The 25145-nt window shown below is 33.2% G+C and overlaps 1 protein-coding gene across 1 annotated transcript; it reads left to right on the forward strand.

The window, feature by feature from the left end:
- The first annotated feature begins 7631 nt into the window (after positions 1 to 7631).
- Positions 7632 to 11309, forward strand: LOC115700478 (uncharacterized). The gene is made up of 7 exons (XM_030628018.2): positions 7632 to 7667; positions 7811 to 8356; positions 8528 to 8634; positions 9271 to 9379; positions 9497 to 9658; positions 9746 to 9919; positions 10968 to 11309. The coding sequence occupies exons 2-7, from the start codon at positions 8024 to 8026 to the stop codon at positions 10995 to 10997; spliced, it is 915 nt and encodes a 304-aa protein (XP_030483878.2). The 5' UTR covers positions 7632 to 7667; positions 7811 to 8023; the 3' UTR covers positions 10998 to 11309.
- The last annotated feature ends 13836 nt before the right edge of the window (positions 11310 to 25145 follow it).

A 25145-nucleotide genomic window follows, 5' to 3' on the forward strand; every position in this document is an offset into this window, starting at 1 on the left:
CTGTTGAAGTGTAGAAATATTCTTTGATAAAATAGCAAGAGTTTTTTTTTTTTTTTGCTTTTCTAGTATTGGTATGTTTGACATAATAATGCAAAGAGAAGCTACTGATGTCAAACCAGTACAGCCTACATTTCTGCAACAAACTCAAGATATGAGAATGGTGGTGATGATAATGCATCCATATTAATTTTTATTATGACATATAGGATAAAGATCGTTACTTTTGGTTATATTAGTTTTAATAATATACTTTATACTTGTATCAATTTCTTTTAGTTATATCAAAATATTATCTTTATTATATTATAAACAAAAATTTGCGTTATAAATATCATATGTTTTTAATTTTATACACTTAGGTAATTTATATTTATTTTAGGGTAAATAGCGGCATAAGTACTTAAAATTTTAAGTTTATAAGTGGCATAATCCCAATGTTTATTTTTAGTGGCATAAGTACCAATATTTATAAAACTGTAATTTTTCTCTAATTTCGTCCGTACAAACCCTGTTATTTTCTTAGAAGAAAAATTATAGTTTTACAAACTTAAAAGTTTGAGTACTTTATGCCGCTATTTACTTTTTTTTTTTACAGATTAAATATCAAATGTTGTGTTTTACCCATTTCTATTACTACGATTCTGTTTGAAAAAATATACATGTGTAAGGTTCTGATTAAATTCCCATTTTTTTTAAATATTTAGTAAAAATAAAAACTTGAACTTATCATTCGTAATATAACTCTAGTAATTTAAAATTAATATGCCTAAATTAGTTTTAATGAATTAAATTAAAAAGAAAAACTTATATCTAAAATGATTCACTCATTCCAATCGTCACCTTCATCTTCTCTTCAAGGGTAGAATTCGAACTCCAAAAAAAAAAGGAGAAACAGCAGTTAAGCGACGAACCAAACCTCAAACTCCGCATGTCTCATCCTTCCACTCACCGATGAACTAAACCATAACCAAACCCAGTTGACCATTTCCCCATTTCTCAGTTGCAAGAACCAGACGGGAAAATGGCGGAGCCACAAAACCATTGTTAATTAAGAGCATATTCATTATTAATTTAGATTCAAAGCAACTCAACCAGAAAAGTCATACAAGTCAAGCCATTCATTTCAATGTTAGTATCTGAATTTTAATTTTCTCTTTGGGTCCATAATGTTTGAAGATTGTTAATTTAGTCATGGAGCATTGTTGTGGTGGTGGTGTGGTCACTACACTGGCAGGTACGGGTGTTCTTTTTTTAGCCCAAAACCTATGAATCTAAAATCCAGTTAACCCGCTGGATGCTCAGTCTTATACGTTAGTGTTGCATTAACAACTTATTTATAAAACTGAGTGGGAATATTTGCAATAATTTTTATAGTTTAAGAGAAATATTCGTAACAATAAAAGAAATAATTAGAGGACAAAACTCTTCAAAAATCAAGGTTGGAGATGACATTCTAAGTAGACCCTCTTAAAGGATCATTCTAGTAGATTTCCTATATGTTTTGGCATCTAAAATAGTGTTTTAGTGTAATTTTTTTTATGGTCACGTACTTATTTTACTACTTGTAAAATTTTAAAAAATTATAAATATTTTACAATAAGTTAAAGCAGTTACTTACCAAGCGTATAACAAAAACCAGTTGCACGTACAATAAAATATATAAATTTTATTTTTTGGCATTGTAGACTACTCAAAACTTTTAAAAAATTTATAAGTAGTCCTAAATAATTATAACATAACGTAGCCATAAAAAATTAAATTAAAAAAATCTTCAAAATAAATAAACTAATATTGAATCTACCAAAACACTCAATTTAAAAGGTATATCCAATTCAATTTATTTTTAAACTAATATTGAAAGAACAATAATAATTAATGCAAAAAACGATGTCAACAATAATCATATTAGATGAGAATTGGACCCTCTTTATATCCATATGATTGTGTTGGGTCGCATCATCATTATTTATACATGTAAAAAGAAGTCCTCGGTAGCTTAGTGGAGTGGAGTTATCCAACTTTTTGGGGCCTCTTTTGTATAGTTTAAGACCACATATTTTCCCGTCACATCAATTCACCTTCGGCTCAATCACTTGTGGCTAAAATCAAACAACCAACTAAGACTATCAATGGAGTTTTTTTTTTTTTCTTAAGTGTTTATATATATTGCACAATGACTTGAATTCGGTGATCTCTAACACACACGCATTTTCTTCCGCTTACTAAGCCTAACATCGTTAGATTAATGGAGAGTTATAAATATGACGATATGATTTATTGTCATTTTTTATAATATTTTATTAAAACTTAACTCCAGTCATAATATAAAATGTATTTATTTTAAAACTAGTACAAAAATGATCATTTTACATTATTTATTATTTATATTGTCTTTTGTCATAAAAAAAAAATCAATAATTTTTTTTCATATTTTTTTTTTAGAATTAAAAGTAAATTACTTCAAGATTATGGTGTATCTATATTAGTTTTATTAGAATCTTTTTTATTTTTAAAGTTATGTCAATTTTTTTTAATTTTGTATGGGTTGTTGTGGGTTTTCAATTTATAAATTTTATTGCACAGTGTATTTTTATTTTGTTATGGTATATTATTATTCTTAGATAATATTTATTTTTTATTTTGCTATGTATAATAGTGGTATATAATTTTATTAGCACAATACAAACATTTTAATGTATGTATATAATTTTATTAACATGCTACATATATTTAATAATTATTTTTATATAGTTTAATTGTATGATATATAATTTATTTTAAATAATATTTAATTAGTGTCTAATTTATTATGTATAATGATGGTATATAATTTTATTACGGTATATATATTTTAATTGTGGTATATAATTTTGTTAGTATAGTATACATATATATTAGTAATATATATTTTTTATTATTATTAATATATATTTTTTAGTGAATGATATATGTATTTTTTTGTTATACAGTATATTATTTTTTGAAAAATAATATTTAAGTTCTATTTTCTATTGTACTTTTGTTGACATGACATATAATTTTATTAGCATGCTACATATTTTTATTTTTATTTGTTGTTATTTTATATCTATATATATCTATTGTAAGGTATATATATTTTTTATTATATGGTATATAAGGACTTTTGTCCAATTTTAGTAAAGAAAGTCTAACATGGACGAAAGTTCAAGGGCATGATTTGGCACATGTCAAAGTTCAAGGAACATGATCTAGTAAATATAAAAGTCTGGAGAGAATGATTTAATACATAAAGAATTACTGAATTAGTAAAATTGAATGAAATTGAACAAAAGTCCTCAAATCCAACAATCTCAATAGTTTCGGAGAATTTTTAACGGCCAGGACAATTCAGGGGACATGATTTGGTAAATGTCAAAATTTAGGGGGCAAAAATCATTATTAGCCTTTTTTTAAGAAAAAACGAAAGGTAAATTTGACAAAGCCCAATAAATGAGGATATAGTTCTAGCTCGACAATAGGCATACCTCGCTATAAATAATAAAAATGAAAGAAATCCTAACAAAAACCTCAACTAAAAGTCCAATAAGCCAACAAGAATCAAGCAATAAAGAACTGTGAAGTATACTAGGTTTTTAATCCCAGTGAACATCTGATAGAGTCCACCTCCCAATAGTTATCAACCAACGGATAAAACTGACCTAAAATGTTGGATGGATCTTATTCGATCCAAAAAAAAATATTAGGTCTAAAATATTGGATAAACCTAAATTAAACCAATATATATACATATATGAAATACATTCAATGGATAAAACTGACCCAATCCAACATCCAATGGATATTGGATCGATTGGATGACTGAAATTAATTGGACCGGATCGGATGGTAAAATCTAACATCCAACATATAATTGGATCGGATCTAGATAGGCCTAACAACATTAAATGTGGTCCAATGAATACATCTATCCAACAATACCTATCGAAACTAGCCCAAAACCTCCAAACAAGCTCCATAAAGTATTCTAAATATAATACATAGCTCCAGGGCCGGCCTTGAAAATATATGGGCCCAAGACAAATTAAATTTTGGGGCCCTCAAAAATATATAAAAAAAAATTAAAAGAAGAGTGTTATGGGATTTGAACTCATGACCTTGGACTTTATACCATCCACCTCAACCAACTAAGCTATAAATATTTATTGCTTATAATACACTTAAATTTTACTTAAATAAAAACCTAATAATTTTTTTTCATTTTTTTATTTCGGGCCCCCGGAAAGTGTGGGCCCTAGGCACGGGCCTAGCCCGCCTATGCCTAGGGCCGGCCCTGCATAGCTCAGATCAACAACTACCCCAAAATTTAAAAACCACCATTGATAACCAAGTTTTAAGTTTCAAAACTCAAGCTTGGCTTCAACCAACTACAGTTGTAATATACCCTCAATTCAAACAAAATTCTTAACTTAAAACAAGCAATTAAACAGTTCTAAAATCATTCACAAACTACAGAAACTAAATCTTCCAATTTACATAGAAACCATAGTTTTCATCCACAATATCAAAGGAAAAAAGAGACTTAGGGCTTTCACTTGAATTTGGTTCCAATTTCCCTTAATTCCTAGTTAAATCCCTACTAAAAATTAGTTGAAATGGTCTAAAAATTGTTGCATTTTCCTTGATTTTATCTAGGGTCAAGCTTGGAGAGAGAGTGTGTTTCTAATTTTTTGGTTTTCTTGATTAATCTAACTAAAATTCTGAACATATCCTTTACATAACCAAAATTATCAAACTAAGTAAAAAATAACTAATTAATAATGTTGACCTCGCTTTTAGCCAATGACAGTGAGTCAAATAATAAGCGATTGAATAATATAATTAAAAGAGAACAAAAATAATAAGGTAAAATGAACACCAGATTTTAAAGAGGTTCGGCCTCGTGGGTGTGCTAATAGCCTACTCCTCTTGTATTGTATTGACTTAAGAGGAGGAACAAAATGTTCTCCCCCTTTGAAAGCTCTTACAACTGATCTCTGAGAAATTCTCTTATATCACTATTTTTTCTCTAGAATCTCTCTCTCTGAAGCAATTCTTTCGATCCCTTTCATAGTGAGGCTAGGTCACTATTAATAGGGGCTTAGTGCGTGAAGGATGGTTTCTCTTTTGCTTACAATGCATAAAATAGGAAATTACAATGATTACATAATTACGATATATGAAATAGGAAACTAGAACAGGTTGCCATATTTCTTTGACTCAATCCCACGATCATAGGGATTGTCTTCATGTCTGGACATAACAAGATTATTCTAAAGTTGTCATCCCTTGTAAGTTGCTCGGCATAACAGTCTTCTACCTGGTCGGATGTCTTTTCTATAGCTCTGCTCGGGTAATCGACAATTATAGATGTTGACAAATTATGTGCAGGCTGCTAGAGATACTTCCCTCTGCCCAGGTATCAGAGATATATGACATGTGTCGCTCGGTCCTATCGTCACGTCAATGTGTAAAAAACTGGATAACAAATAATAAAACTAATGGCAAACAGTCCATTTTTTCCTATACCAAAACATGCCACTACTAAGGTATTAGGGGTAAAATGGTCATAACCAACTACCCCACATAATCTCAAAATCCAACGGTCTATAAATCTTCCTTGATAATTCTAAAATACTAAATCGTACTATTGCGACACTATTGGTCAATCCGTCCGTCGAATTTTTACTGTTGTTGAACACAAAAACATGAAAACATCAAATTTTATATATGACGCATTTAGCACACATAGAATTCAATAAAATTTTCGTATTTCTATTAATAGTAATTATTTTGATAATAATTATTATTAGTTATTTAATAATTAATAATCATTATTTACTAATTAATTATTAATATACTGCTAATAATCTACTAATTTCTATGTCTAATCATGTGGTCATTACATAAACGCAAAAAAAGAAGAAGGAAGAGATCAAAAATACGTCGGCCAATGAGACGAGTCCCTTCGTATTGTTGTCCACTGAGAGAGAGTGCGAGAGAAAGAAAGAATTGGAATGTGAGAGTGCAAGAGAAGGAGGAGTCTTTCTTTCAGCGACAACTGGTGGTGGTCTTACCTACAAAGGTGAGCAAAGAGAAAGGGAGAGAAAAATGTAAGAGAGAGAGAGGTAGGTTTGAAGAACTCGTGAAAAAGAAAAAAAAAATGCAAAAATGATTTTTTTAAAAAAAATTATAATATTTTTCATTTGTAAAAATATTTTTTTATTTTAAATAATTATATCATATGAACCAATATAATTATATCACGTGTGAACAATCCACTTTAGCATATAACAAAATTTATTGAATGGAAAATTTAATTCGGTAACAACACTTATAATGTGGTTTGAGAGGTTATATACCATAAAAAAAAAAGAAGAATTAGGAATAAGTTGCTAGTGCACGCAAAGTTTTTGGGATTTGACCGTAAATTACTTAACATGTATAAATAAATTAGGACTGAATATTTTGATCGGGTTTGACCAACCCACCTAAACCCGACCCGGCCAACCCGCAAAATTTTAAAAACTCATTTTGTTCGGGCGGATCGGGTCCAACTCGGTACACTTTCGGGTGGGCTCACGGGTTGATTTTCTATAGCCGCCGAATTTTAGGTTGGACCCGAACCCACTTTGCCAACCAAGTCAAATTTAATTTTTTTTATATATTTTTCTTACATACATAATATATTAAATATAATTAGAAAAAATAAATAAGTGAAATATTTGTGTTGTCTATTACAAAGTTAAATATAAATATAATAATATAAATCTAAAACTAGCAACTATTTAAGATATATGAATACACAAATATTATTATATATTTATGTAAATTAATCTTGTCTAGATAATTAAAAAAATAAATAAGTGACATATTTGTGTTGTCTATTACAAAGTTAAATAAAATATAATAATATAAATCTAAAACTAGCAACTATTTAAGATATATAAATACACAAATATTATTATATATTTATGTAAATTAATCTTGTCTAGAAAAAAATAAATAAGTGACATATTTGTGTTGTCTATTAGTTAAATATAAATATAATAATATAAATCTAAAACTAGCAACTATTTAAGATATAAAAATACACAAATATTATTATATATTTATGTAAATTAATATTGTCTAGACCTCTTTTTTTTAATCCCTCATCAAAACTTAATCCTTTTTTATTTAGTTTTCTTCCAAATTAACCAACAAGTGAATTCTTAAAATGTAATTATAGTTTAATGGTTTTATAAGTTTATAATTTATATTTTAAAATTAATGTTTTTTTTATTCTAATCCAACAAATATAAATGATAGTATTATAAGTTTATAATTTGTATGTGTAATTTAATGTATAGAAAAAACTATATAGAATTTGAGTTTTTTTTTAAAAAAAAAAAAATTGACAAGGTCAACCCGTTGATCCGATCAATCCGGTCAACTCGCGACCCACAAACCCGTGACCTGCGAATTCTCGGCCAACCCGACCATTTTATGAGTTAGGTTTGGGTACAATTTTTTGAACCCAAAACCCGCGAACCCAAAATTCGATAAATTTACCTGATGTTCAACCCTAATATAAATAAAAGTATTGAGATGGGCACTAAGGTAACTGATTACACCTCAGTAAAGATAGCATTTCTCTATAAATAAGGGTTTTTTTTTTTTTTTTTTGTTGGGTAACCGATAAAGGTTAAGATAACAACCGGTAACAAGAGTTACACAGAAGGAGGGGGGATTTCTTCCATCCAAGAAAGTTCATTGTCTATCCTAAGGGCATGCTTAGCCAATCTATGAGCCTCAACATTAAAGTATTGCTAGTAAAAAAAAACCTTTCCCAGGGCATTAATGTAAAAAGGCGTATCAACTCATGGCAAGCCACTGTTCAGGTGAATCATTATTCCCTTTTATTGTTACATAATACATTTCTTTTGTCAGATGATTTTGATATATACACAAAAGGAAAGGAAGCCTAAGGCAGTGGAACAGAGCCTCAAATGAAGTTTAGAAGATGGCGTTAATGGCGACTAGAGCTAACCTCTCCAAACTCTTAAGTAGTGTCACCTGTAGAAAACCGGTTTTTGGATCTGGGTCCTGCTCCCATGGGGGCAAGGGAAGTTTCGTGATGGGCCTGAGTTCACAATTGGGGCCATTGTTATACTCTTCCTCAGCTTTGGCTCAAAATGAGTGTGAGGTAGCTGGTTCGAGACACATGGGATCGGAAATTCTTGGTGTAAAAGACTATGTGGATTACAGAAGATCCTTGTATGGTGAAATTAGTCACAAGGCTTTGTTGGTTGATGCCGTTGGGACACTTGTTATTCCTTCTCAGCCCATGGCCCAGGTCTTTTCTTCTCTCTTTACTCTTTCTTGACAAAAATTATACACTTGATTGTTGCATGCATTTGTTTTATGTTTGATTTTTCTGGGTCATGTTTCAGTTCGCAGTTCACTGCTTCATAATGTTGTTTTATTTCTATAAACTTACATGTGTGTATGGTTTTTCTTTTTATAGATATATAGAACAATTGGAGAGAAGTATGGAGTGGAGTACTCGGAGACTGAGATTTTGAAACGGTACAGAAGGGCTTACGAGCAGCCTTGGGGTAGATCTCGCCTAAGGTATTCTTCATGTTCTCTATCTTTTTATAGTTGTTGGTTCTTTGTGATAATCAATGAAAATCACTTTCTAATATTTTTGGATTTCCTTAACTTTTTGATGTTTTTTTTTTCTCTTTCTTTCTTCGGTTTAACTTCATTAGATTCATGGGATTGGGCAGCTTCCGCTGTTTCATGTGAATCTAAACTTTTTTGCTTTGTTTGGACTTTGGAACAGTTTTTACCAGAGAAATTCTGCAGTTTTTACTCTCATGTGTGGAATAATGTGTGTTTAATTTAATTTGTAATTATATAAGTCTGACTTGAGAATCTTCTGATGAGACTTAGCTAACAAAATTACAACTACTTCTTATAACAGGAATCGGAAAAAATAAAATTAAAAAAATTCCAATTGGAATATATATTTCCTTAAAACCCAATATTTGTAATGCTGCATAACTTTTTACTGTTTTATGTTCTTTGGGTGTAGGGGTAATGTACTTGCTTGTTCTCTGTTATGCACAGTGTCATGTTAGCCATTATAACTTGGAAATTGTTTCATTAGCTCTTATTACTGAAAAGGTTATTTCTTTCGTATTTGGAAATTGTTTTAGTTCTTTGGGTAAATGGTTAAGTAGTTGTTTCTTTGTTTTATTGCAGATATGTAAACGATGGGAGACCCTTCTGGCAATATATTGTCAGTTGTTCAACTGGCTGTTCAGATTCTCAATACTTTGAAGAACTATACAACTATTATACCACTGACAAGGTTGGACCATGGATATTACTTTTTTCTTCTTCTGAAAACCTCTATAGAAAGTGTGTTGTTATTTTTTTTCATTATTTTTATTATTGCTAACTTATTCCTTATTGTTTATATACAAAGGCTTGGCACCTTTGTGATCCTGAGGCTGAACAGGTCTTTAAAGCACTGAAGAAATCAGGTGTAAAGTTGGCTGTTGTGTCAAATTTTGATACTAGACTGAGACCTCTCTTGCGAGCTCTAAATTGCGATCATTGGTTTGATGTTGTGGCGGTATCAGCTGAAGTAAGTCAAATATTTACCTTTTGCTTCAAAATGTGGTGAAAGCGTGCTGTGTTCTGTTGTGTTGAGGAAACTATCTTTTGTGAATAGGTTGAAGCAGAGAAGCCAAATCCTACTATATTTCTGAAGGCTTGTGAGTTACTTGGGGTAGAACCTGAGGAGGCTGTACATGTTGGTGATGATCGAAGAAACGATGTTTGGGGTGCTAGAGATGCTGGTTGTGATGCTTGGCTTTGGGGAAGTGATGTTCACTCTTTTAAGGAGGTATGAAATGGTGGTTCCCAATTATACCTTTTGTTTTCCAAGTAACGTGTTCGGTATGGTTGCATGTATGATTTTAAAGTCAGTCTTGTGAGGGAATTGCTAGTAACTTTCTTACTTTGTCAGTTCTAGATGACCTAAACTGGATTTTAAACACTTTTGTAAAATGCTAATTAGGATTTTTGCTCACTAAACTTTGACGTACCAAATTATGTCCCTTGAACTTTTCTGGCCGTTAAAAGTTTCCCTTGAACTATTAAGATTGGTGAATTTAAGGACTTTTGTCCAATTTCATTTAATTTTACTAATTCAGTGATTCTTTATGTATGATATCATGCTTCCCAGACATTGATATCTACCAAATCATGCCTCTTGAACTGTGACATGTACCAAATCATGTCTTTGGAACTTTTATCTATGTTAGACTTTTTTTACTAAAATTGGACAAAAGTCTTTAAATCCAACAATTTCAATAGTTTAGGTGAGATTTTTAACGGCTTTAAAAGTTCGAGGGGCATGATTTGGTGTATGTCAAAGTTCGGGGAGCAAAAATTCTAATTAGCCTTTGTAAAATCTTTGATGAACTTTAAAATTAGGAGATATTCAACAAGTATCAGTTATAGCACCTGTAAGTAATGTTTTCTTCTGTGGTAACTTGTAGAGTAGATACAGCTAGTTGGTGGCATGTATTTAGTGTTAGATAATTTCTCTGGTATACTAAATTGAAAATCAAAAGTTTGTTTAATTGATAACTCCACTAAGTTTCGCATTTGGCTAGTCAGGTTCAGAATAATGAATGGTCGACTCTCATTAAGCGGTTCACTAAATGTACAAGTTCTCAAAGAAATTGATTTGTTTCCAAATTTCGATTACTATTGACTTAGTTAAACTCTGAATATTCATTGTCCTCCTAGTCATACATACTAATTCTCCTACACCATGTCCTTCCTCTTCTTGTTCAATTCTGTATCACTTTGTTCCTTGTTGACATGTTGTTGAGTATCTTTAGTGGCTATGGCACAAGTTTTCTCAATACCATTTTCTGTTGCAGGTTGCTGAAAGGATAGGGGTCCAAGTCTGAAAATAACACAAGCCCTCAAGCAAATACTTCAAGACTTCTCTGTTTGTACAGTTTTTTGTTCTTTTTTTTTCTAATAGAAGTATGCTCTGAAAGGTGACTAGTAGTGCAAACGAGTATATACAAAGAAGGTGGACTTTACTGGTATCTATATTTACTGGTATCTACTCTGTCCAGTACTAGTACCCTCCTACCAGGGCTTGAGGTTCTATATTGTATAGTCTGTTTTCTTAGTTTGAACAAGAGATGGAAGGCCACAACTGTTTACTGTTGGGACCCGAAAGAGTTGAAAATAATGACTTAGACTATTTCTAAGAGTGCTTTCTTATTTATTTATATATTTTGTTGTTGGAGGAGTTTGTTAGCAACAAAGAAATCCTCACTTAGATTAACGACCACTCAAGTAAAATGTGCTAATATTAATGAATTTGACCACACTGGTTAAGCAAATGTTGCCTACATTTTACAGCTAAATGCCAATTCGCCACTATACATTGGCAGGAGGATTTTCAAACACAAGTGTACAAATAGTTTTGAGATTACTTATAAAATAATGATTTTTTTTTTTTTGAAAGAACAAAGGTGGCGTTTGGTTGAAGGTAATGAAATGGAATGGAATGGAAAAAAAACAATTTTTATTCCATTCCTTTGTTTGGTTGCATTTTAAAGTATTGGAATGACATTCCAATGGAATGCTCTTTCCACCATTTTGGTGGAATGGCTATTCCATTTTAAAAAGGAAGGAATGACCATTCCAATGTAACAAGAAAAAAAAATTAATTATTTTTTTATCAATTTTTTTTATGCATTTTAAATTTTATTCCATTCCATTCCTATTCCTATTCCCATTCTCATTCCTATTCCTATGTTTTCATTCCTTCCAACCAAACGCCTCCAAAGAGTTCATTAAGTGGAAAAAGTGATGGGAATCAGAGGGGGAACTCCCTCCCCTTGATACAAAACATCTTGAATGCTAGAAACTCTAGCATTTTTAGCAACACCATCCGTAAAGGAATTAAAAGTACGACTGAGAAAGAAAAATCTATACCGCCTGAGGATAAGGCCTTCACTGCCAACTGAGAGTCCGAGAGAATAAGAATCTCTTGCCATCCATTCGAAATAGCCCATTCTAAAGCCATCTGAATGGCTTTGAATTCAGCTTCCAAAGCAGAGCTCGCTTGAGACTTCTGAGCTTTTACAAACCATCTTTTCTGAGCTTTATCGACACAAACTGCTTGAAGACCTGCTGCTTCTTTTTTCCACGATGCATCCGTGTAGATAAGGCAATTAACTCTAGCCTGATGAGGATATACTAGAGAATTTTGTTCTGCACTAATATCAGGATCATGAGAAACAATAATCCCAGCCTCACCATTACTTAGCACAGCATTCTTGATCTCCAAAACAGCCTTATCGATCTTCAAAAGTGTTGTGGATGGATCAGCAGCAGCACCCCTGATGCAAGAGGCATTCCTTTGGAACCATATCTCAGAACAAAGACAACCAACATAATTGATAAGATCATTCCTGTTAAAATCTGACAGATCAGCAAGCAAATTTTCCAGGAAAGATATCATATCTTCGCCTGGAATGAGATCAATTCTCAATGGAAAATAGCCTCCCAATCAGACAGCTTTAGTGAACCCACAATCTTTAAAGCTATGAATGGCATTTTCCCCTTCTTTCCCACACAGGCTGCATTCCTTGTCTGAAACAAAAGGCAATCTATTCATTGTTGGAATTGCCTCATTTAGAATTCTCCACAGAAAAACAGAGTTTCGAGGATGAACTCCCTTATCCCAAATCCATTTCCAAATGGATTTTGCTTGTGCAAATCGCCACTCTTGATCTACATAATAAGCCTCCTTAACCGAAAATTGGCCCTTTTGATTATGCTTCCAAAAAATCTGATCTGTGAATGGACTAGGAATTCTCGGAATTTGAAGAATTCGACCTCCCATCTCTTGGCCAAAAATCTGAAGGATCATTTCCTCATTCCAAGCATTCCCTATGAAACATCCGCCAAGGTATTGACAGTGAACCTCCGACTCCGAAGATGCTGCATTAACTCCACAAAATCCTTGTAGTCCAACCATGGTATCCACGGCTGCCTCCAGAAGTTAATGAGATTTCCAGAGGCAGCAGTAGCCATAGATCCTTTGAGAATTACCTCTCTCAACTGTAAAATACTTTTCCATTAATACGAATCGCTATTCTTTTGATCCACACACCAAAAACTATCAAACTTGCAGTATTTTCCCAGCAGGCAAGAGACCCACGGTCTTTCCTTGTTAGTAGCCAAACTCCACGCCAACTTGGCTAACAGGGCTCGATTCATATCTTCACATCTTCTTAAACCCAAACCCCCCATAGCTTTCGGAGTGCAGATGTTATCCCAAGCTTTTAAAGCCAGTCCTTTTCAACATTCCCAAGCCACTAATATTTTCTCATTAAGGTGTCTAACTCCCGGCAACTCGAAATAGGAATCCTATTGGTTGACATAGCATACACAGGCATCGAAGAAGCCACAGATTTGAGAAGAGTTAAATGCCCAGCATAGGAGAGAAGCTTCAGTTTCCAACTCTCCAACTTCTTGAGCATGCTCTCCTTGAGTCTTTTATAGTCTTCTTTTTTCCTTCTTTTAAAAATAAAAGGGTTGCCCAAGTGCTTCTCATTCCCACTTCCTGGATTGATTTTGAGTATGTTTAGGATACTCTGTTTCTTGGCCGAACTCAAATTCTTGGAAAACAGAACACCAGATTTAGACTTGCTACACATTTGACCCGACCAATTTTCGTAAGTTGTCAAACACTCAAGCAATTTCCTTGCATCAGTTTCATTGGCTCGAGAAAACAATATTGTATCATCCGCAAACATGAGATGCGAAATCGGAGGAGTTGAATGAGCAATGCTAATACCATGAAGAGAACCAACCGATTCAGCCTTAACTATTAACTTGTACAAGACATCCTGACAAAGAAGAGAAAGAAAAGGAGACAAAGGATCTCCTTGTCTTAGACCTCTTTGCGGGATTATCTTTTTCAAAGGGCAACCATTTAAAAGCACCGAATAGGAGACACTAGTCACACATGCCATCAAAAGTCTTCTACTACTTTCATTGAGCCCATTCTTAAGGAGAACCTTCTCGAGGAAATTCCATTCCATCTTGGCATATGCTTTTATGCATATCCAATTTGATTGCCATAAGACCACCTCTACCCCTTTTGTGTTGAATTTTGTGAATCAACTCTTGAGTTAGGATAGAAGATTCAGCAATCCAACGACCCGGGACAAATGCCGATTGAAATGGAGTAATAAGATCCTCCATAAGAGGACTTAGCCTGTTAGCCAAGAGCTTTGCAATTACCTTATAGGAAAAGTTACAAAGACTACTTGGTCGAAACTGATCCACGCTTAAAGGGAACTCAACTTTTGGAATTAAACAGATGAAAGTTCTGTTAAGTCTGCTATCAACTACTCTAGTGCGGAAGGCTTCCCTAACCATCGAGCAAAGACACGAACCTACTATGTCCCAATACTTTCTGTAAAAGCAACCTGAGAAGCCATCGGGTCCCGGAGCCTTAAGAGGATGAAGACTAAAAACAACCTTCTTGATTTCCTCATCAGAGGGGATCCTAGTCAATTCCTCATTCGCTTGAGCACTAATAGTCTTTCCTTGAAGTTCCTCAAAAAGATCATCAAATGAATGCTGGGAAGAGGAATATAAATCCAAAAAGTAGGAATTAAAAACCTTTGAAATACTCCTCCTATCCTTCCAAATCCTTCCATCATTATCTTTAATCGCCCAAATACTATTTCTTCTTCTTCTAATATTTGCAGCTGTGTGGAAATACTTGGTATTACGATCGCCTAAAGCTAGCCAAGTTTCCCTTGATTTTTGTCTCCACATACTTTCCCGTTTGGACCAAAAGAGCAAAATAAGAGACTGAAGCTTGGATTCTTCTTCCTTTAAAGCATCGGAAATGGGTTGTTGTTGAATCCATTGAATTCTTTTTTCCATAGAATTGATATCCACTTCATTAACTCCTTAAGTTCTTTTCTTCCACACTTGCAAGGCCTTCCTGGTATTGCTCACATTTTGAATTAACGACTTAGAAGCCTCATTACTTGAACAACACCAAGCTTTAGCGATTTCCAATTTACACGAAGGCTCCTAAGACCACGCTTCAAAGAAACGGAAAGGAATGAACCCCCTGGCTGAGAAGAGATGAGTATCCAAGATTATAGGAGCATGATCTGAGATTGATATGGGCAAATTTAGAACACCCAAATAATCATAATCGTTCAACTAATCTGCAGAACAAAGGGCCCTGTCTAATCTTTCTCTAATAAGACCACCATTAAATCTTTTGTTTTGCCAAGTGAACTTGCTTCCAATGAAACGCTATCCACACAACCCGAACTATCTTGAACATTCCTAAGCCAACGTGTTTCTGCAGAAGTAACAAGGTTTCCCCCAATCTTTTCCTCTTGGCAGCTAATACAATTGAGGTCACCAATTAAAACCCAAGGCAAAGAACAACTATTAACTTCAACTTCCAACCCCCTCCAAAAACTGTCCTTGGTATTAGCATAAGGAGTCCCATATACAACAAATAGCTTCCACATCTTCTGGATTTGGAAGTCCCCGACCGAAGCCACAAAAAAACCATCAGCCGAATATTCGACTGTTAAATTAGTGTTACGATTCCAAAACAAACAAGAACCACCCGCCAATCCTTTCGCACTAATACACATCATCCCAGAAAATCCCAAACAACGAGCCAAATTCTCCATCCTACTCTTAGTAACCTTCGTTTCCATCAAGAAAATACAATCCAAATTGTATTTTCTAACCCAAACCGATAAGGCTTGGGGAGTCGGGTCCCTCGCGAGGCCCCGACAATTCCACGAAAAGCACTTCATGGGGCTGGGGGGGCTTGATAAGGGCCGCCTCCTCGCCTGGGATAAAATTTTGAGAGCAATCAACATGAACTTCTACCAAATTTAGGGAATCAATCAAATTTTTACTAGACTCATTCAAGGACATACCCGAATTCTCCAGTGAGCTTTTCTTTGCTGAAGCTCCTTTAGTGCGAGACCCTTTTCTTCTTCTTTTGTCATTCTTCACAGAAGAAGATGAGGCACCCAAACCCATCCTAAAAGGAGTGTCTAAAGATTGAGAAAAACTTGGTAGATCAGGAATCTCCTGAGAAAATTCCATGGTGTTTTCGGGAGTGTGTTGGACGAATGGCACTAAGGTCAGACTAGCTTTCCTCTTTCTTGGTTGTGGACATTGATGAATTAAATTAGAAACATCAATAGGGTCATGGAAAATAGTGGGCTGAGGTTCAAACTCGTCTATGGGTGCAGGGCCCATTAGTTCCTCTACCAGCCCAATCTCTTCAGCATAGATGGGCCATGGAAAATGAGTGGGCTCAGGATGTTTGTGGGGCTGTCTAGAAACACACACCTCAGCATGAGTTTTCTCCACCATTTGATCGTAAGTGGGCCCAATTTGGGCCATAATGGTAGTGAGAATACCATTATCTGCAGGATTAGGTGGAGGTCTAGAAGAGAAATTATTTATAATATCCTTCTCAGATATAGTACTCGAAATACCTTGTTTATGTATCCTCCTTAGACCTGGTGATACTGAACGTGTTTGCCTCCCTCTGAAATTACTCCTTATAGATTGAGAGGAAGACACCCCATCCTCCTTGCGATTATCCTTTGGTCCAAGAGCCTTTCCCTCCACTACTTTCAAATTCTTCCCCAAAATGGCACCTGGGCTATTATCATTGACTCTGATTACCTTCCTTCATTACTTTCATTTTGCTTGCATTTAATTTTCAAAACTCAAATTTTTGTGGCAAAATATTAATACTTTTGTTATGTTAGCAGTTTACTACTTCCTTCCTTCCATTCATAGTTGTTAACTGTCATGTTACATTAATGTGACACAATTTTATTAGTTCATGTAATTACATTACTTAAAAAAAGAAAATAATATTTTAAAATGACAAAAAAAAATCATATTAAAATGAGTTAATTGTGGCATAATCTTTAATACTTTCATTTTTCTTGCACTTAACTCTTAAAATTCAAATTTTGACGGTAAAATTTCTAAAATTAGGAAACAAATTAGCAATTTATTGTTTCCATCCATTTTAAGTGTTAAGTATCATGTTGGATTATTCATGTGTACATCTATGTGGACACGGTATATATATGACACAATTTTATTAGTTCACGTAAATAAATATATAAAAATAAAATTAAAAATTAAAAAAAAATTAATTGAAAATAAAAGATTGTAAATTAAAAAATATATATATTTTTTTTTAAAAAAAAAAACTTTTTTTCCTTTTTTTGTTCTTCATTCTTTTTTGCCAATTTGTTTTTTCTTTCACTTCTTCACTTTCACATATACCATCACTACCACCACCCTCCACAATCCACCATCATCGCAACAAACACCACCACTTTACCCTATTGTTTATACTTTATATCCAAATCACAAACAGAAAAAATTAAACAAAACTCAAACTAAATTTAAATAAAATTAGATCAAACACATATACACACACACACACACACACACACACACACACACACACACACACACACACACACACACACACACACACACACACACACACACACACACACACTTATATACACAAAAATTTCAGATCTACAACTTTGAATCAAACTGAGATCTCTACTATCACTAATCCCAACTATCCACTTACGAGATCTCCACATGAACCCACGAACCCATCCATCCCTGTCGAACCAAGAATATCATCCCCATCATCGAACCACTAACCCACGAACCTGTCCCCATCCCCTTCGAGCCACGAACCCCATCGTCGTCCTCATCAAACCAGAACAAAATATATATAAATAAATATATATATAGAGAGAGAGAGAGAGAGAAATAGAAAGAAAGAGACAGAGGGAAAACAAAAGGGACGACTTTTAAGGGGCGTATATCTCGATTTCGTGGTCCAAACACATCGCCAGTGTGCATCTCCACCAGCACCGACGACTTCACCGTGACTGCATCTCCACTAGAAAATGAGAGAGGGGGGATATCGAGGTTTTAATTATACTGACCGCATACTTAAATTATGGTTTAGTAGGACAATTAGCATTAATTAATTATTTTTTGTGATTATAAGTGATTTATTATTTTTTCTGTCGTATTTTCAAGAAATAGGTATTAGAATTATAATTTCGAAAATTTTATTAAACTCTAAGTGTATTATATATGTCATATGTAAAATTTATCATTTTTATAATTTTGCTCAGTAACGATGAAAAAAGTGATGGATGGTCGTTAGGGTCACATGGGCTAGTGTAGAACTTGTTGTTGTTGGAATTTATTTTACCAGGATCTTAGATCTACTCACAAGTATGTTGTTTAACACCCTAAATACGAACTTTTTAAAACGATAATTAAACACATATAAAGTTAAGAAAACCTTACATTGATGGCAGCGGAATAATGTCTCCTTCCACTCAGATCTCTAACCCTTGTATCCTTTTTGTCGCAGAGTATTATCAAGATCTGAGTCTGAATGTCCTTCTCTTTGTGTGTGATCCTTCACAGTCTTCCAATCTATGATTGAGGTACCACTTGCTGTGTGTGGGCACTACTCTATCACTAAGGGTTCGAAATTGAGAAGAGAAAAAGAGAGAGAGGTAGGGTCGGCTATAGAGAGAGAAGTGGAAGGCTCAGTTTTTTTTTCTGAAAAAGCAATCTCTGATTTTCTGACCAAAAGGCATATATTGAACTGAGCCACCACTTTCTATTTATAGGCAACTACTAGGTTTAGGTTAGCAATTATTTGGCATTAAAATAATGAAAATATCAACTGGAAATATCTGCTTAAGTGGCCGGCCACAGGTGTTATTGGGCCCCACTTAGATTTTGCAGTTTTTCACAATTTTATTTCTATTTTCTCAAAAACGTCAATTTTCTAATTCTAACTTTTTAAATGCCAAAACTAATTATTTAATAACTAAAATAGATTATTAAATAATATTGTCATTTAATTTAATTATTAATTAGACATATAGAGTCTTTTAAGTAATAAATAAACCTAGAATCTCTTTTCTTTACGATTTCACCCCTGCTTAGTGAAAATTCACAAATTAGACATAGTTTAACTTTAGAATTATAATTGATTAATTACAAATCAATTATTGAGTTTTACAAGCAGTATAATCTCAACTAGAATGGGGACCATGGATCTATATGTTGAGCTTCCAATAAGTGAACGAATTTACTAAGTAAATCCCTACTTATTAATTCCTCGTTGAATCCACTCTTAGAACTTAGAATTGCACTCTCAGACTTATATAGAGCATATTATATGTTCCACGATATAGATATGCTATCTCATTTAACTATTGTTATAATCTTATTGTGATCAAAGATCCTCTATATAGATGATTTACATCGAGATGGGATAATTTTACCGCTTTCACCCCTCAACGTATTTTGCCCCTTAAAACACTTAGCTACCTGTAAATGATGTTTAGTGATCTAAGAATTAGTCACTTAAACAAGAGTTCATCCACTTACTTCTATTTAGCTAAGCTCGAAGGGAATCATCACTTGACTTCTATACACCAGTAGAAGCTATAGATTCCATATTTATGTTCAGCACTCCCACTCAATCATACTATCATGTTTCCAAAATATATGTATCACCCTGACCCAAAAGTAGGCTTAACTAATAAATCTAAGAACATGAATAGCACTCCTGAGTTGAGCCTAAGCATATCAGGATTTAGATTCTTTTAATCTTAAGATCAACTACTGATATTGACTTGGAAAGATATGTATAACGGTAAGTTTGTAATATCTTAACTTAGTTGCAATATCGGTCCAGTCCAATGTATACTCCATACATTCGAAACTAGTATACTTTACCAATGTCCTGGAAAGAACATAACACTAACTCCAAGTGTAAGTACACATCATCGCTGATTATCACATCAGTGTAAATCCAAAACACTGATGAAACAGGGACTTAGTCTTTTGAATCATATAATCACTATCACATTCCACTGTGGTTACAATACTGTAATTGTGAATAAACATATGATCTGGACTTAACAGATTTTGTGTATAAACATAATAAACATATTAAACCATAAGCATGTAAAATTCATGCAAACATAAATCACTTCAAATTTCTTATATTGATAACTAATCAGATTGTAAAGGGTTTTATTTAGGGCACAAAACCCAACAAACTCCCACTTGTACTAACATAAAACAAACTATGCAATTTAATCAATCTGTTGTCTTGATCTTCAGATCAAGTATAGTATATTTGAATCCACCCAAACTTTTGGAAACTAGTTCATAAATACAATATGAAACATCCTTTACTATATGCATTACTCATCAAGGGATACTGAAATCCTTACTGTTTAAAGTGCATCTGAATAAACAGAAGACATATCTCTCATATTTTAAAATATGGAATTGAGATAATACAGTGTATAAATATCTTCAGTAAAATAACTTTCTGGTAATTTCGAATTTACAAAGTTATAAATCTTCTCTGGTAGAGCTTGAATTATTATAGAACAACTCCTCCACCCCCAGAGTAACCACCACCTCAAAATGTTGAATGAGTTGGGGTAGATATAAGGATAACTGACATACAGTTCCTTAATATCTAACATATATATCACTTTCATAAATCTTTCTTGAATATCTTATAACGTTCCTTATTTGATTACATCTCAGATAGCTCCCACTCAATAGCAGATGTCTGGTTAAATAATACTTTTAACCTCTTTATTGTTTGGAGAGTTATCTAGTTGTGACTTATTGTATTAGTCTGAAACTAAAAGTTTCTTTTCAGACTAAATCATCAACATAGCAGACTAGTATTTGAAGTGAAAAATACTTGCTAGAGATTAAGTAATCAAAATTAAGATACCATAAAATGTTATGAGGATTAAGAAATCTTGGCTCAAGTCATTCGAATAGACTGTGATAGAATTCTTTTATCTTGTTCTCATAATTCTGATAAGTTATTTCTATCCACATGAATGGTTAGATTAGCTTTCAGTAGTGTTCTTAAGTTCCTATCACAAGTGTCAACCTAATGAAGATGGGTAAAGAATTTTAAAATTCTCCCACTCAATTAAGGTAGTGTGATACATTTTCAAAGAACTTTTATATGTATCATTATTTACTAGAACAGTAAAACTAAATTGGAACATACAATCAAGATCAAGGATTTATACTGATAATAGCTAATTCATTATATTACTTCCATGGTTAAAGAAAATATGTGTTACATAGGGTATTGTGGATAAATTCTACCCCTAAGTATAAAGAGATTATGATCCACCCCTAAAGGTTACAAAGATCATGATTCTCTAAGTGTGATAGAGACAATGTGGAGTTGAATACAATCTAGAGTTCATTAGATATAAAAGATCGTTGAACTGCATAGTTTTCTTAACTTTTCTCCACCCCTATCAGATCAAAAGATCCTTTTATTAAACAAATTCTCAATAATTGTATTAGAATTAATAATTATTTACAAACATAGAAATAATTTCTAGTGTTTATTTAATAAACTTTATGAAGAGTTGTAAATATTGTAGAATTTGTATCAATAATAAAAACACTTACACATACAAACATATAAATATAATGTGGTAATTGTGGTTTAAGATAAAGTAAATGAAGCTCAATCTCATAAATTGCACTTTATTTGTAATAGAAAATAAAATATTATTAATAAGAAAAAAAAAATGTATTGCAACATTATGAGAACAACATGGATAAAAATCTCAAACTAAAAATTCAAAATCCAAATTGTTTTTTAAACTAAAACAATTAATTCAAAATTAGATAAATAAATGAGCTTCATCTTCATCTTCATCTTGGACGATCTTCACCCTTTTGTCCAGCTTTCCGATCCAACTCACTAAGATAGCATCTGAGTTCAAGTAACTTGGCCTATAATAAGAAGAAGAACAAATAAACAAAGTTATTCCAGAATCAAAAAATCCAATTGGTTAATAATTCACTAAAACTTTTAAAGTTTATAAAAAGAAATACCTTGTTTCTTTTCAAGAAGTTTAGGACATTGGGGTTTCCAATGACCTTTCTCATTGCAGTAGAAACACTTTCCTTTTAGTGCATCACCAGTAGCAGCAGCCTTTTTGTTTTGAACTGTTTTCACAGCTTTGGCTCGCTTCTTGGCGTTTTTCCACTTCTTCTTAGATTTGGGTCTTGAAGTAGAGGCAACATGTGCCTCAGGTTTAACCGTCCCATTACCATTGCCAGAGTTTTGAGGTTTACCCCCTTTCTTCTTGGGTCCTCCAATCAAATTTTCATATGTCTGAAGGTCATTAACTAACTCATGAAAGTCTACGTCCTTTTTTTTTCATGACATAATTTGATGTATAGGGCAGAAAAGCTGGAGTCAAACTATTCAAGATAAGGCTTACTTGAGTAGTGTGATCCATTTAAGCACCATGATCCTGGGCTTCTTGGAAATAACTTGCCATTAGGAGAACATGATCACGCACATTCTGATGGGGTTCCATTCGTGCATTGATGTATTTCTTAGTCGCATCAAAGCGAGACTGAATAGATGCCCTACCGAATAGCTCAGTTAACTTCGTCATGACTTCAGCAGCCGTTTCAGTTTTTGAAAACCGTGTTTTAAGGGTGTCAACCATGCTCGAAAGCATGAAATATCGAGCTTTATTGTTAGCATTCTGCCAACGCTCGTACTTCTCTTTAACAACTTTGGTTGCATTGTCACTCGGCTGATCAGGAGACGGCTCAGTTAACATAAACAAGGCACTTTCTCCTATGAGAGCAATATTAATGTTCTCATTCCATTTTGGAAAGTCAGATCCATTTAGCTTATTTTCGGTCAAGAGTGATAACATGGGATTCGACATGGTTATACAGGATACTACAAAATAATAAATAGAAATCAATAATGGTTTAACACAAAATCTAATTCAGAAATTATAAGCACATAGCATGTAGGAATGATAAGAGAAAATACTAAAAAATACAATCCTAAATAATTTCCAAGGTTTTCAACAAACTGATATCAGTGTCCCGTTTAGGCGAGAGTCAAAGCTACCATCCATTGAATAGAGTTGTCAGCTCATCTAAAATGTTAAACATTCTAGCAACCTTTTATTCGATCAAGATTGGAATCCAGCGTTGTCCCGTTTAGGCGAGAGTCAAGGCTATTCTATCTTATGAGCTTCTACCATTGTTTCATATTTTGTAAGTCAAATACAGTCGCCACCATTAGAGTGATCCATACCATATAAAACACTTACAAGTTTGTGGTTAGTTCTTTGGGTTGATTTTAAGTAGATTTCAGCTAGTTTGAATTTGTATTGAGGGTTAGTTTGGTTGTTGAGAATGTTGGTGTTGGGTTTTGTGCCCTAAATAAAACTCATTTCAATACAATCAAATTTACTTATTAATAAAGATCAGAAATAACATTTTATGTTGCATGGTTCACATGATTTATTTCATGATTATATGTATATAATGTATGAATTCTTTTTAAGTCCAAAACATATGAATTTGTTAAAGATTATAGTGTTGTCAGCACAGTGGAATATAATCTTAATTATATGTTCAAAAGTTTATTCCCTGATTTATCAGAACACTGGATTTAGACTGACATGGTATAATCAGCGATAGGTATTCTTACACCTTAGAAAAGTGTTATGTTCTTTCCAGGACATTGGCAAAGTTTACCAGTATCGGATGTATGGAGTATACATCGGAAGGGACCGACTTTGAACTTTGATTAGATATATTAAAACTTACCGTAATATCTATTCAATTCAATATCACATGTTAATCCTAGATCAAATGACCTTAATCCTAATATGGTTAGGTTCGATCTCAAGAGTACTATACATATTCTTTGATTTGTTAGTTAAGCCTACTTTTGGGTCAGGGTGATACGTACATTTTAGGAACATGATAGTATAATTGAGTGGGAGCGCTATCATAAATATGGAATCTATAACTTCTATAGGAACTTAGAAGTGAAACGATGATATCCTTCGAGCTTGGCTAAACAGAGATAAATGGTGGAGATCTCATTTCACTTTGCTGAAGTCTCATTTATACGGAGCTAAGTGTTTTAAGGATAAAATACATTGAAGGTGTAGCGGTAACAGTAGTGCCTTTTCAATGTAGATCATCTATTAGAGGGTCATTGATCACATTAGGGTTATAACAATGGATAACTAATGACGTGTCTATATCATGGAACATATAGAGCGTTCTATATGACTGAGAGTGCAATTCCAAGTTCTAAGTGTGGATTCAATGAGGAATTAATAACTTAGGGAATTTACTTTGTAAATTCGGTTCGACTTATTGGAAGCTCGGTTATATAGACCCATGGTCCCCATACTAGTTGAGACCATACTGCTTGTAATACTCAGTTAATTAATTTTAATTAATCAATTATAATTCTAAAAGTTAGACTATGTCTACTTTATGAATTTTCACTAAGCAAGGGCGAAATTTTAAAGAAAAGAGATTCTAAGTTTATTTATTGATTAAGAGACTTTATATGTCTAAATTAATAAATAGATTAAATGGCAATATTATTTAATAATTATTTTTAAGTTATTAAATAATTAGAATTGGCATTTAAGATGTTAAATTGGAAAATTGGCATTTTTGAGAAAATGGGAATGGAAAATAGCAAAATGGGAAAGTTGCAAAGTGAGGCCCAAATCCCTTTGTATGGCCGGCCACATGCACTAGGAATTACCATTTATAGTTTCCATTATTTTAATGCCATACAATTCTAACCTAAACCTAGAGGGTTTTCTATAAATAGAAAGTGTTGGCTTCAGGAAACACACAGACAGAACTTTGATCATTTAGTTTCTTTCAGAAAATGCCACACGCCTCTCTCTCTCTTTTCTTCTCTCTAAATTTTGAATTCCTTTGAGTGAATGAGTAGTGCCCACACACATCAAGTGGTTTCTCAATCATAGTATGTAAGACTATGGAATATCTGCATTAAAAAAGGAGAAAAGAAGATCCAGATTCAGATCTTGATTATGCTCTTTCTACAGAAAGGAATCAAGGGCTAT

The sequence above is a fragment of the Cannabis sativa genome, chromosome 8 (assembly GCF_029168945.1).
Source record: "Cannabis sativa cultivar Pink pepper isolate KNU-18-1 chromosome 8, ASM2916894v1, whole genome shotgun sequence".
In the NCBI taxonomy this organism is placed as follows: Eukaryota; Viridiplantae; Streptophyta; class Magnoliopsida; order Rosales; family Cannabaceae; genus Cannabis; species Cannabis sativa.